We start from the raw sequence: 14,849 nt of genomic DNA on the forward strand, positions 1-14,849 counted from the left end.
TAATTTGTGATGTATCATATTTACCTGAATCCAAGACGACTTTGAATTCAAGACACCCCCCATTAATTATATTATAATTATAATCTAATGATTGGAGGGTGATCTTAAACTCATCTCCCTTACTACTGTGACAGGGAAAACAGCAACAGGAGGCAAAAAGCAGGGGAAGCAGTGGTGCAGGGAGAGAGGGGAAGAATTTAAGATGTCCCTCCAATAATTTGAGTCTATACATGGAAATTATAACAAATGTATAATTATCCATGTGTAGAATCATAACAACTCATATAACAGTCATTACCAAGTTACCTTAACTGTAATTTAATAATATAAAATGTAACCAATTTTAACTACATGCAGCATTTGAGGAGATGAAGAAAAGACAGAGACCCATTTCTAAGTTAAGGCTGTCTCTCAAACTAATCAGTGGATTTACCTGTATATTCTCAGAACACTGATTCTGTACTCAGACTATTTACTAGAAACTTGGGGAAGATGTGCAATATTTTTCATTTGCATCAAAGCAGCTGGCTGAATCTCTCTTTAGGGGGAAGGCTTAATTGCCAAGCTACAGCTAACATTTCTTCATATTTTTTTAATATATTGAAAAATAGGAATTTTTAATATGTATATAATATGAAGAAAAGTGCACATAGCTTTTTGCTATAAACCAATCTTTCAACCTTTCAGTTTCAGGATGTCTTTTATAGATCTATTGATGTGTGTCATAGATTTGGGTTGAATTTGTAAAGCTAACCAAGGGATTTGGATACACCTCTCTCATTTATTTTGAATGGGATTTTTGCTTAGAAATTCCTAAGATAACTAAGTTTGAAATATACAGTCCTAGTATTATAGGACTAATATGTCTTTTTGACACATGTTAATACGTTTTACTTCAGTCAAAAATTTAAAGTTTAACTCAATAGTTGTCACAAATAAATATGTGTCAAGAGTTTTCAGAGCCTTTCAAAGATGGCGTAAAGCAGTGAATTCCTATATTTAAAAAAAATCATAAATACAACAAGAGGGATAATTTAAACTATTCACACAGGAGGAATCCTACTTAACTCTCATATTTAGCTGCTTGGGGGAGTGGGGGAGAGCTTAAGCTGGGTGACTCCTGCCTCAACGGGGCCCTGAGTCCCCACCAGCCACCTGGTGCAGCAGGGGCAGGAGCAGGAGCAGGAGTTGCAGCTGGAGGTGAGGGGAGCAGAACAGCCACTTCAGCCCTGACCTCCTATGTGGCCCTTGGGCCCAAAGAGTTGCCCACCCCTGTTCTACACAGATCCTTAGAAGACACCAAAAGTTCACTTAGAAATAATAGTAACTATCTCACAAACATTTTCATAGCTTTATTGAAAGAGTATTTTCCTCTAATGGACATTTATTTCCAACCTATATGTTGAAATAGAGTTTGGATTCCTTAGCTTATAAATACTTATTGTTTACATAGGCTCTTTATTACATGCATACTGTTAAAATCCTTCAAGAGATTGTCTGTGACAAGTAAGATAAATTAATTTAGTTTACTTTAGAAGTCTTTAGAGCCAAGAACAGCATGTGTTGTCCAGTATTTAATTAAATATAAGTTTGTCAGACTACAAATCAGTTATAATAGTGTCTTCCAATAGGCAGTTAAATTTCTTGTCTTTCAAAAACTAGTATTAGAAATTCTTCATTTCTTTGCAACTCATAATAGTTTTCTGTGGAACCATGAAAATGCTGTTCTAACAGACCATCTTGCTTTTGTTTTGAAATGGCACTGCTGAGTTTAGGTAACTTGCTTAGCAAAACTTTTTAATGGTTATCCGAACAAATTGGGTACAACTTCTATTGAAAACACACTTGCGATAACATTCATTTTTATGAAATTGGAATTAGGCCCATTTATTTTATGTAAATTCAGGTATAGTGGTATATACCAAGTCCTTTATTTGAACTCTGTACTATAAGGGATATGATTAAATCTTTGCCTTGTGGATTTTGCAGGTAAAAGATGGTTTTACTTTTATGTTCGAAAATTAAATTGGTAAAGAAAAAAGACCAAATTAAACCCTCTACTAAAAATAAATTAGTAAGAATTGTAATTAGCACTTTTCACACAAATAATTTGAAGGCCTTAAAATGTACAAGTATTAGCACACCCATCCTTCAGATGCAAAACTGAAGAAACAAGTGCTTGTGATCTGCCCAGTGTCACAAAAGTCCATTGCGGGATCAAGACTATAATGCAGGTCTCTGGATTTCCAATTCTTCCATGCGTTAACAATCAGAACCCATTGCCTCCAGCACAGCTCCTATATCATACATCTGTCTCCTCACCACCTTACACAGAAGAAACAAGCTATTGTAGGTGATTATTTTAAAAATATTTCAGATTCCATTTGGTAAGGGGAGATGGAGGAGAAAATCCAAAAGAAAGTAATAGCTATTGAATGGTATTACATCTATATCCCATAGCAACAAATCTTACCATTTTTTCTCATATAAACCACATTCATAAGAGTTTCATTTTTAAGTTGATCCAGATGACTGATCAAAGCATACTTCCCTATTGCCACCTTGCTAAAATATTTTTTAAAAGACAGTTTTAATATTACAGTTTTACAGTTACAGATTGCTGTTAAGCTATTGAGTCTATTACCAGTCAATCAAAGACTTTCATTTCACTTCAGTAGATCCTTGCTAAAACACCATAGAATTTTAGGACATGAAATATCTGTCAGTTTTCCCACAGAGCTTGGTCATAAATTCTTTAGCAAATGGGTAAAATTTCACTTACTCATACCATGCATGTCTTCTTAAGCTTAACAAATAGCAACACTGAATGATCAAAGATAATGGCTTCAAGCCCTGGAGGTTAATATACGTATGTATCTTGATATAGTCTGCTTTTAATTTTTCTATCATTCATTTGTTCCATGTCTGTATCACACCAAGGATGCACCTTTCACCATATTTAACCAATAACTTCACAACATCTTTAGAGTTAACACTTGAGGCAAATTTTGCTTGAGCCAAAACCAATATAGTCACCAGCAATTTATAAAAGATATAGTTTATAAATATATTGCAGGTTGCATATTCATACAAATACTCTGAACAGAATACCAAGGAATCATAAAATACTTACTCCTAAGAAAGAAGTTGGTGTGAGTAGATAATATGTTCAGCTAATAATTTTAACAAAAGAAAATAACATTATCAGTAGTATATGACTGATTTAATATGAATATTACAAAATTAGCAAATCATTGAATATGGAATTATTATTTATAATACTATGTCCTTATATAGTTTTTTTCAGCCAAGGACTTCAAAATGCTTTGCAAATATGAGGTAATATTATTGCTATTTTACAGACAACTAAAATGAGTCACCAAGGGTGCAACTATACATGTAATTAACACGACACAAACTCCAGAGCAGATTGAGTCAGAGTACACTACTCTCAGGTACAGTGTCTACACGTGTTCCCAGAACAGCAGCAATTTGAGTCAGAGCAGAGCAGCCCTAGTCTAGCGAGGGGCACAGGAGTTCAGCCCCATGCTCCAGGTGACAGCGTTGGGTGGTGGAGGGGCTGGCAGGAGATGGGAGGGCTGGTCCCCAGCTGGCTGGGTTGACTGGGCAGCATTTGCACCCGGCAGTCACTGTCTACACATGCGTTTGATTGCACTTAATGACTCTGCCATAAGATAGTAGTGTCCCCAACAGTACTATCTTATGGTGGCGTTTATTAATTTACTTCAACCTAATACTAGTGCACATGTAGACTATGATGCTTTACTGCAGAGCTAATTAGTCAACTCCTCAGTAAAGCACGTGTCCATGCACCCAAAGAAATTAAGGCATTTTTCAAGATCCCAGAGATAGTAGAAAAGACACATCTTTTCATTTTCAGCCCCATGTACTCTGAAACGTGACTGAGAAAAATGCCATCGCTGGGTGTCATGTACATTGTCTTTCAATTATTTTTGTATTAAATGTGTCCATCTTAGAAAGAATCTCTCTGTCAGAACTACAAATTCAACCATCAAGCTAAATTCATTATGATTTATACTTCATCCCCAGGAATAAGTATTTTGCAAAAGGAACTTACTTAAAAATCTGTTAACAGTCTGTGAGCCATAATAGAGTTTCCCTAATTCTCTGAACCAGTAACTAAATTGGTTCTCTAATGCAAGAATCAGTATAGAAGTTACTACAACCTTGTGACCTCACTCAGAGCAGCATTTTGTGTGAAATATAACAATTGCAATGGCTCAAATTGTAGCTGGAAAGAGAGATCCACTGACCTGAAGGTGCAATAGAGGAAATGTAAATTGGAGATTAGGAGAAACTTTCTGACTATGAGGGTAGTCAAGTATTGGAATAGTCTACTCACAGAAATTGTAGAATCTCCATCTTTGGAAATTTTCAAGACCATGTTGGACAGACACTTGGCCTAATGGTCTAGCAAGGGATGGTCTAGTAAGGGATAGTCCTTGAACATGACCTTGTGAGGTGTCTTCCAGGTCTACTGTTATGGACTGACAAAGCCAAACAGGATGAGACTAAATTGGGAGTTAATTTTGCAGGGGAATGCAGGAGGGTATATATTTACCCATTGGAAAATATCATCTTGGAACATCAGGGCTATTTAGAGCTGATGAGGTACATGTTTCTGATTGGGTAGCAGATATATTTTTGGCCACTATTAGCAAAGGAATTATTAGCTATCTGGGTACTTGGTTGATATGCAGACGAAGGAAGCACTGGTAGTAAAATGAATTGCTGATGCGTTCTTATGACTGGGGTTTAGTTTAGGTATTAATTCCGTAAGGGTAGATGATTCCCTGGTAAACTGGAGCTGGAAATGGATTTAGAGGAAGGCCCTAACAAAACTGAAAAAAGAGGCCGCATCCAGGCGAGTGCGGCCGTGTGGTATGTGGTGCCATAAACACATCTGCAGAGCTACATACCACAGTCAGGTGTTCTCTGTGCTGCAGGAGCACGCTGCCTGTGCATGCGCTGCTCCATTTTTTTTCTGTGGGGTTTTATTTGATGTCTGGATATCCAGGGGTCAAAAGAACCCACAGGAAAAAAAAATGGAGTAGCACACACACAGTCAGAGCGTGCCACTGAAAAGTGAAACCGGGCCACCTGGAGCCACACTCTGGCTGCCAGCCAGGCTCTGCCCAGCAGGATCACCACTGCTGCAGCCCCGGGAGGCCCCCAAGACCTCAGATAAATTGCTGGGGCCAGCACAGTGCTGGCCTCAGCCTCTCCTACTACCCCCAGGATAACCTGCCGCGTGCCAAAGCATGCATGGCACAGGCATTCCCCAGGAACAAGTAGCTGTGGTGCAAGGTGTGCCGTTGCTACTTGTTCCTGGGGAACCAAATGTCCATGCTTGTCTGGATGCGGCCAGGGTATTTAGCACTCTTAACATCTGGTTCAATCAGAAATCACACCCCTTTACCAGTACCTTATTAATCCTAGGGGAGGAAGGTGGGAAGCCCCTTAACTCTCATCCGGGATGGAGAGTGGTAGGGTACCAGAAACAGGACAGGACTATGTTGGGCTGACATCAGCCCTATCGAATTGGAGGGAACAATAAGAGAAAGAAGGATGACCTGTACTGTATGATTTATTGTTGGTTTCCCAGATGGGCTAGTAAAGTTGAAGCCTAATTAAACTCCATCTTTTGCATGTTAAATCCATACCAGTGTGGCTGGAGAAATGGGAATAAATAAATTCAAGATAGGCCAATATTTGGTAATGTGGCATCATTTACAAAGGATTTTTATGACTAAAACTCAGGTTTCTATTGAAAACTCTCCCAGGTTAATTGGGAAACTGTCAGTTTCAAAATGTGCTGATCTTTAATTAGTGCTATAAAAGGCTGTTGAAATTAGATTTTAACACTGCACTGTGGGTGTGTCTACCTGAGATGCTAACTGCGCAGTAGCCTGATTCTGCATTAGTATGTAGGGCAAAAACCATGCTAATATGCTCATGCACAGTAGTATTAAGCTACTGTGCAGTTAGCATCACTAAAAAGCCATGCACTGGTTCTACAGCGCATTAGTGCCAGTTACGGCACATTTATTTAGTACTTGGTTATACAAGTACTAAACTTAATGTGCTATGGCACATTCATGAAAGTGTAGACATGCTTAGTATTTAAAATAATTTTGAGGGGAAAATTTTAAAATCTTATATTCAATAACTATCCCATTTGAGCCATGAAATACATATTACCAACAGTGGTGTAGACCTTAAATTGACACAATTGCATAATGTTTGTAGTTTGTGGTTTTCTTGAATTACGTATTCTGAGATTATAGGCCTGTAGGTTGTAGCCATGTTGGTCTGACATAGGCAGACAAGGTTCCTTGGGTGAATCTGATATCTTTTATTAGACCAACCCAAATAGTTGGAAAATAATTATTAAGCAAGCTTTCGGGTTCAAAAACCTTTCGTCAGGCTAAGGAAGTTTCAGCTGTTGGTGTGTGTTCTTCCTTCGCTCCATCCAGGAAGAGCACACACCAACTGCTGAAACTTCCTTAGCCTGACGAAGGGTTTTTGAACCCGAAAGCTTGCTTAATAATTATTTTCCAACTATTTGGGTTGGTCTAATAAAAGATATCAGATTCACCCGAGGAACCTTGTCTGCCTATTCTGAGATTGAGATTTTGATTTCACTTGAAACTATCCAACTCATACTTTACAATGTAATCTGTAGTCATCTCATAAACTAAGTAGGGATAAATTAAATTGGCTCTTGTATGGGAAATTTTCAAGGAAACAACATGCTGCAGGGAGGGATTGTTCTGTGAAGTCAGCAGGCTGCACTCTTCCCTCTGAGTCAGTACTGAACCCAGTTTCCTACATGTGGAATAGGAAGCTGCTGAAGGTATGATCTTTTACATTAACCAAGTTTCTGAAAACATATGGTCAATAAAAATCTCAAGGTCTTTTTTTGGTAGGGGTATGAAGCCTCAAGGTCCTGGACAAATTCCAGGCTAGTTAATTAATTTCTTCCTGGAATAAATATATACTTGGCATGTCAAAGCCTAATGAGCATTAAAAGAGTTAGCAAGTGAAACAGACATCAGTAATATATAAAATATTTGGGATTTTTTTTAGAAGAGACTGAGAAAGATTACCCTACTATTTTATTTGCTAGCTGTTTTTACTTTTTTCATGAAGAACCTATATTTATGAATTTTTAAAGTCCGAGTACAAAAGATCTCATAGTATTAGAGTGTATAAAATAACCCATGAAATATTGACCATTTTCATTATAGTTCAAGTAAAGCCAAAATGTAACCTTAAAAAAATTAATGCATCTTACTGTTGCAGAAAACTAACCAAGATGAATGTAGTATATATCATATCAGCATCTTGGCACCATTTTTAAGAGACTAGTGACAAGTATGATTCCTAAAAGATTTAGGATGTTTGGTCAAACTGTATTTTTTTTCATTTCTGTTTCACATTCCTTCTTACTTTCCTCCATACTTTCCTTCTACCATAGGCAAATTAAAGGAAGACTTCTAAACCATTAAGAGTTGCTTTGTGCACGTTTCCCCTGCAATCTGGTATTCAAAAGGAAGAAACATTAGACGGAGTTTATTTATATTTCAGCACCAAATTAGAAAGATGACATCATTCATTTACAGTTCTTTCTCCATGACATGTCTAATCCCCAACACCTCATTACAGGAGACACTTTTAGGATTGCATATATCATCTTGTTTAGCTTTTGCATTCTTTTATGGAATACAGTTGAAAGGTAAGAAATTTAAGGCCGTTCATTGATAAGAAAATAAACTAATAAAATCTTAGGAGCTTCCCCAAAGAGAAAAGCTATTACAATGTTTACAGTAAGCGAGTTATTATTTGTCCATTAGTTCTCCATCTTTTTCACCCTCATATGTAGAAGGCCATGCCCCTTGAATATAAGTGCAGACAATCCAACTATAATTCAGATGGAGTTGATCCCTTGTTAAAGTTGGAAGAAACTCCTGCATAAGTAAAACAACCCTCCCATTAAGTATATAGCTTAAATAGATTCATAGGAAGAAAGGAACAGGCAAGCTGCACTTAAGCAACAATCCCCTCCTCCATTCCATTTTTACTGAACACAGGCCACATCTACATGAGATGCTGACTGTGCGGTAGCTCATTACTACTGGGCAGTAGCATCATGTGGCATGAAGTGTGATGCACAGTGTCACCAAAAAGCCATTTGAGGATGCTACTGTGCAGTAATGCCATTACTGTGCAGTAATTTAGTACTTGTGTATGCAAGTTCTAAATGACTGCGCAGTAAGGACTGTGCAGTGTCTCATGTAGACGTGGCCACAAAGATTTAAACTGCTTGCCACTATTCCATAATATGAAACCATTTCATTTAATGAAAAAATATACACTATGCTAATACATAACATCATCTCCACTCAGTAGAAATGTTTATTTGGCATCAGAAAGCAGGGGTACTGTACTGAAAATCTTTTTTGGGTCTAGGATTTTTTTTTTTTTTTTTAATTCAGTTCAGCTAGGCTGTTTTCCCATCCCCCACACTAGATCAGGCTGGGGAAGGGGAACTGAGTTAATCGGGCTCAGTTCCTTTCCCCAGCCCGATCACAGCGCTTGGGAGGGGAACTGAGCCTGGGCTCAGTTCCCTTCCCCTGTGCTGTGATTGGCTTCCTGCAGCCCGGCGGCAGGAGACCGGGAGCGCAGCCCTGATTCTCCCCTGTCTCCCACCACCTCACTGCCGGCTTCAAAAATCGAAATGTTTCAAAACTTATGAAACGTTTCGATTAGCCTCGTTTTGTTTCGAGGCTTTTTCGAAGCCCTTCATTTTGATACGATTTTGCTGTTTCAAGCTCAAAATGAGTCGAAACAGTGTTGAATCGAAACAGCTGGTGAAATTTTGCACAGCCCTACTAGTTAGGTCAATCTGAGTGTAACATCTGCACATGCTCCATTATAATGGCCAGCTACAAGGAGGAGGTTCAGCTATGTTTCAGTAACTTTTACTCTTTTTTGCCTTCCTTAGTGATTCATATACCCATCTTCCATACACATACACAAAATACATCTATTCCTTCAGACCTCTCACTTAAATCTTCTGCATTATTTGTACTGGGAATTTGACAGAGCTGATTAAATAATTTCCAGTGAAATGTTTTTCCCTCAGAATATATCAGATCAAAATCAAAAAGGTTATGTAGGACCATATCAGTTTTGACAAAAATTAATTTAGGAATAAAATGGAAAAAAGTATCTTAAAAGCAAAGCAGAGAGTTTTTATATTTGTTTTTTTTTTAATTTGGAATGTATTATATTTTGTAGTCTTTATTTTATTCAATATATTATTGTTTAATTACATATTATTTATTCATCAATTTTATTTTAATATTATACAGGGCTTTGTTATTTCTATGTGGTATTTAGAAAATAAAAATAAGATAGTATTAAAATAAAATAGAAAAACAATCACCACTGATATAAATATTTCACTGTTATATAACAAAATGTCTTTAACCCAAAACTTAAAAAACAAAACGAACCTTTGTTGCACAGGAAATATTTAAATTCAGTGTTTCTTCAAGGTTTTCAGAACAAAAACAGTTTTTAAAATTGTAGACTAGCCTGCAAAATAGAAAATTCAGTTTTAGACCTGCTACAGTATTCTGTCATTTTTATGCTTATTTCACCGCTACTTTCAGTGAAATTAGAGGCTCTCTGTGAGGAAAAATTAAAGTATGGGTGTGTAAGTGATTTAGTGTAAGAGAAAATATGTAGAGTGTTTCAAGTAAGATTCCTGTTGTGCTTTTCAGACATTTAAATGATGTTCCTTGCACCAACATCTAATTAATTCTGCAAATTTTGGGTGATGTCTTCAAGAGTGACCACAATTTATTTTGGGTTTTGTCAGGGCAGAAAAGGTAATCCCTTGATTACATTTCAAGAACGGTTGAGATTGTAGTAAATGTGACTGTTGGCGGTAGTCAGTGTTATATTTAGCAGTAAGTGTTTGCACGATTGGTCTATTACATTGTAAAAGTATTTTTGATGTGACCAGCAAGTTTTAGCTCATTTTACTCTGCATATCACTGTGACAAAAGAGGCTAGGTAGTTTGATTTCAGTCTGCAATTCTGACCAGGAACATTTTAGGGGACCCAGTGTGAGAATGTATTGATGTAAGTAGTTCAATAAGTAGGACAACTGTCCTTTCCATCCTGAGGGAAGATGGCAATCTGGGCCTAGCAGGGTTTGGAGATTACTCTCCGATTAGTTCCCGATGACACTGGCTGCTTGTACACGCTGCAGGGGTTTACTTTAGTTTAATTCTCCCTAAACCGAAGCGCCTTCCCCTTGAAAGTGGCATGATCTGTGAGTTGCATAATGTAATATTGCTGTAACAGTAATGTTAGGTTCTATTTTATTATTCCATGGTGATGACCTGTGAATTTTTACCTGTATAAGGAAGTTGCTGAAATGTTGAAATTTCAGTTACTTTCCTGATCTGATTGTGATGTAAAACTTGTTTTCCTTGGCTATCATGCTTCAAGTCATGTGATCACTTATCTCTCTATGTTGATGCCTGAATTTGCATCAATTCTTTTTCAGATTCTGGTATCTAGTTGTTTAACATCCTCAACCTAGCAGGCTACTAAAAAAAAACCCAACTGCAGGCCAAAATGCAGGTTTTGTTATAACTCCGTAACATCATTACTGTGGATTGTTAATTGGCTGTAAATGCAAATAGACATGATAATTTAAATTCCGTTTAACATGATTTTGCAGTTATTCAGTAGGACAACATATACTGAAAAATACATGTCTAGGAACTTGTTAGATTTTTGTTATTGTTCATATTCCCCAGGGAGTTTATAGGGCTGAATCCCTTATTTGCTTCTTATGCAATCCCATGAATTGATTTCAGCAAAGTAGAAGTATAATAAAGACATAATCTATTTTTGATAGTTTTCTTTCTCTTCTTAGGTCCAGTCCAAAGGGTTCTGTTTTCAGACCCTAATGCCTACCCTGTGCTAAATGCAGCGTTGCGGCCTTAGAATAAATTTACAATTACATCTAGATTTAGGAATGACAGAAGCAATATAGGTGCTATACAGCAGATGCTGGTGAAATTTTATTAGACTAATCTATTCCAACACTTAAGGGAATTGCCTCTCTCTCTCTCTCTCTCTCTCTTTCTCTCTCTCTCTCATACAGACACAGAACAGAATGAAACTGATGGCCGATAACTATGATGATGACCATCACCATTACCATCATCACCACCATCACCATCATCACCGGTCTCCTGGAAGGACACAGCACTCCAACCACAGACCCTCTCCAGATCAGGTCAGTTGCCTCTTTTCTTACCTTTACACATGCCCTTTTGCCATTCTGAAGTTTCAAGATAAAATAAATAAGCTAAAGAAAAAATAAACAATAGAAGTGATAGGCTCTTTGAACTGAAACTAATAGCTTTGGTATTTATTTCAATCAGTCACGGAATCTAAATGTTTTTCTTCCTCTTTCCTTTTGGCGTTTTGTCTCTCTTGTTATGTTTTTCTTCCCTCTTCTACTCTACTGGGTTTTTTTGGTTTTGTTTTTTTTTTTTTGCTTTCATAGTTCTCTTCAATAGAATCACAATTCAGCTGCCTAAATAGAAAGTTACTGAAGAATTCCTTGCACCAATTTCAGCATTAGGCTTGCTTTTACTTATTTTTTAAAACATCAGTGATCATAATCAAAGACTTAGCATTTCTACACTGAGCCCTTGTGGTCATCTGTTCCTAAACTAACTGGAAATATCTCTGTGTTTGAAATGATTATTGAGCAGATATCACACAAACTCTGTCTTGATCACCTTGAGGCAACGGTTTAAATGTTTTCATATACACTTTGGACTAAAAACACCAAGAAATTCTGAGTGCCTCAGTACTTGAGTGCCCAACGTAAGAGAGCATGGATTTTGTCTTCTTTAAATAAGGTTCTTTAATGGTGTGTCAGTTTGGGGCACCAAAATTGATACCAAGTCCCCAAATCTAGTTGCTTCTGCCAATAGACATAGTTTTTGTTAATAAATATATTAAAATATTCTTACTATTTTTAAAAATTGGAGGCAAAATAAAGTTAGAATTAAAATAAGATTATCTTTAATAAGCTGTACCATAATTGTGAAGTAGTACGCTTTCCAATATAAAATAAATCTTCATGCTTATAATTTGGATAATTTTAATGCATATTATTATGCATTTCTCTTGTCCTTCCAGCACATTTTTTAATTTTTTTATGCTGGTTCTATAGTTAATGTTGCTATAGGTCAATAGATAATTAACTGGTGTCAGTTGGTCAGCCTCAGTAATCTTGGATTGTAGCCATCTGGGTAAAGTGGATACCTCAGCAGTAGTTTATTATTTTGCTGTGCTGTGTTTCCAAACAGAAATACAGAGCCTTTTAATTTCTGAAAATCTAAGGACCTGATCATTCAAAGATTTAATCAACTGCATAACTTGATTCATTTAAGTAGTGCCATTGAAAATAATGGAAATTTGGCATAAAGTTACACATGGGTTTTAATCCTTTTAGGAGTGAAACCTTGATGTGTATTTCTAAGAAATGTCTTTGGTACTGTTGGAATTTAGATATGGCTGGCTTCATACTATTTTATTAAAATATCATCTGGCTGCCTTTTATACCATCTATCCCTGATTTCACTACAGTTAAAAGTAGGCAACATTTATCTGGGTATTTGATTCTGTGTCTACAGCTGTGATAGTAACCATTGATGGATATTTCACTACTTTAACAAAACCCAGATGTGCCAAATAGTTAAATATCTTTCTCAGGTGATACTTTTCCAAACCATAATATATTACTTCCTCCAAAAGAGCAAGGAAGAACCAAGTAGAAGAACTGCTACTCAGAGGCTTGTCTATGATTCACAGTAGGTGCATGTACAAGATCATTAATGCACCTTAGATAGTGTGCATTTAGTTTACTACTTCTCTAATAAAAGGCTAACTAAATGCGCAGTACCTAAAGTTACTCTACATTAGTGCTGGCACATGGTTAATTAGTGATGCTTACTGCACAGTAGGCTATTAACACCTTTTGTGCTGTAATGCTCTACTGCACAGTGCTGTTAGGCCAGTGCTCAGTAAGCATCTTGTGTAGATGTGCCCAATACCTCCAAGCACTGTGTCTGGGTTGGGGCAGTTACACATCAGCTTTTGCTGCAGTCTGTGTTTAGAATCAGTGCCTGGTCTATCATAAGATGTGAGAAAAGCGCACAGCCCACATTGGAATGAAAGGAAAAAGATTGAGATGTGGGATTGGGTGGAGTGATTTTGGTCAGGGTGGAAAGTAGCTTGGTAAGACAATATTGATAACTGAAGCAAATAGTAACATGCCAAAAAGCATGTAGAAAAAAAAAAGAAGTGGAAGGAGCTAGTGAAAAGGACTGAGGCACTCAGAAATTCTGAGTGGAAGAAATAATGGAACCATAGCACACATCCATAAAAATGTAGAAGGTGCTATAAAAACAGCCAGACTCATAAGATCACCAGAAGAGAATGGAGGTATAGAAGCTCTGGAAAGATGAGATGTTTTGTAGTAAAAGAAGAAAGTACTTTGGGCCTTAATGAAAGAGTGCAATGAAGAAGGTTAACGCTTGATTGGGAAGGGATCCAAGATGTAACTGAGGAGAATGATTGTAGGTGATGAATTTAGTGAATTTTGTAGGTGATGGGAAATGGGGCTTCCCTGAAGAGCCAGGGAAGACTGAGGATAAGGGAGAAAAAAAGCATGCCTGCCTTATGAGAGGAATGAACTGAAGCAGAAGAAAGGTTAAGAATGAATCATAAGAGAATCTAGAGAAAAGCCAAGAAAAAAAGGCAAGGGCAAAAAAGAGTAGTAAGTAAAATATGATGAGATTGATAGATTGGAAGTTACAGAACAGCTGAGCAAAACAGCAGGTAGGTAGTAAAGGAAGAAATGAAGAAGTGGTCAGAGTATAGATAGTGAAAAGTGAAAAAATGAGCAGAGTTTAGTGTAGACAAGGTTAAGTGGGCAGCCTTTTTGATGAGTTCAAAACTGATTTTGAACATGACTAAGGATGAGAATGGAGGAATATCATGAGCTTGTGGGGATAAACTCAGAAAAGCTGAAGTGCAATATGAGTTAGAACTAGCAAGAAATGTAAAAGGAAACAAGGAAAGGTTTATATATGTGAAATGAAAGGAAAATTAAGAAAAATATAGTGCAGGAGAGAGAGCATGTGTTGACAGTGCAGAGAAGACCTAAAAATTCAATACCTCCTTTGCTGTGTGGCCAGACATGTAATGATTAATGTTGACAAGGGGATAGGAGCCCAGGCTGGGACAGATTAAAAAATATTTAGCTTAACAGGTGAATTCAAGTTGGTAGGGTCTGATGAAATTCATCCGAATAGTTAAGAAACTAGCCATAGTAATTTTGGAGTCAGGGCTGAGAGGGTATCACAGCTCTGAATGGGTGCAACAAGCCATGTGGACCCTGGCTCTTTCACCATCCTTCCATGCTGCTGCAACTTTGCCAGCCGAGTGGCAACCAGGGTGCAGTTGGATCAGCACACACTACTGCCTGCCCATGTTTGGGGTTCCCAGGTCCAGCAGTCACACTGTTTCCCAGGGGTCTCAGCTCTCACCTGACAATCATGGTAGAGTGCTACTGCACCACCCTCCCCCTTTAGGTAGTTGCTCCAGCATGTTACATGTTTCCATGATGCTGCATTGCAGGGATCCCTGGTATAGCCTTCCTGTTCTCTCCCCATGCCTGCTCCTTACACCTCTGAGCT

At 37.5% G+C, this 14,849-nt stretch overlaps 1 protein-coding gene across 1 annotated transcript in view; it reads left to right on the top strand.

The window, feature by feature from the left end:
* The window catches only part of LOC102372946 (ERC protein 2-like), a 236,037-nt gene extending 224,318 nt beyond the window's left edge, over positions 1 to 11,719 (top strand). The window contains exons 4-5 of the mRNA XM_006018000.1: positions 11,234 to 11,368; positions 11,642 to 11,719. Of these exons, the coding sequence (XP_006018062.1) occupies positions 11,234 to 11,368; positions 11,642 to 11,719 (213 nt within the window). The remainder of the gene's footprint in view (positions 1 to 11,233; positions 11,369 to 11,641) is intronic.
* Positions 11,720 to 14,849: the final 3,130 nt, after the last annotated feature.

Source organism: Alligator sinensis, unplaced genomic scaffold (genome assembly GCF_000455745.1).
Source record: "Alligator sinensis unplaced genomic scaffold, ASM45574v1 scaffold391_1, whole genome shotgun sequence".
Classification (NCBI taxonomy): Eukaryota; Metazoa; Chordata; order Crocodylia; family Alligatoridae; genus Alligator; species Alligator sinensis.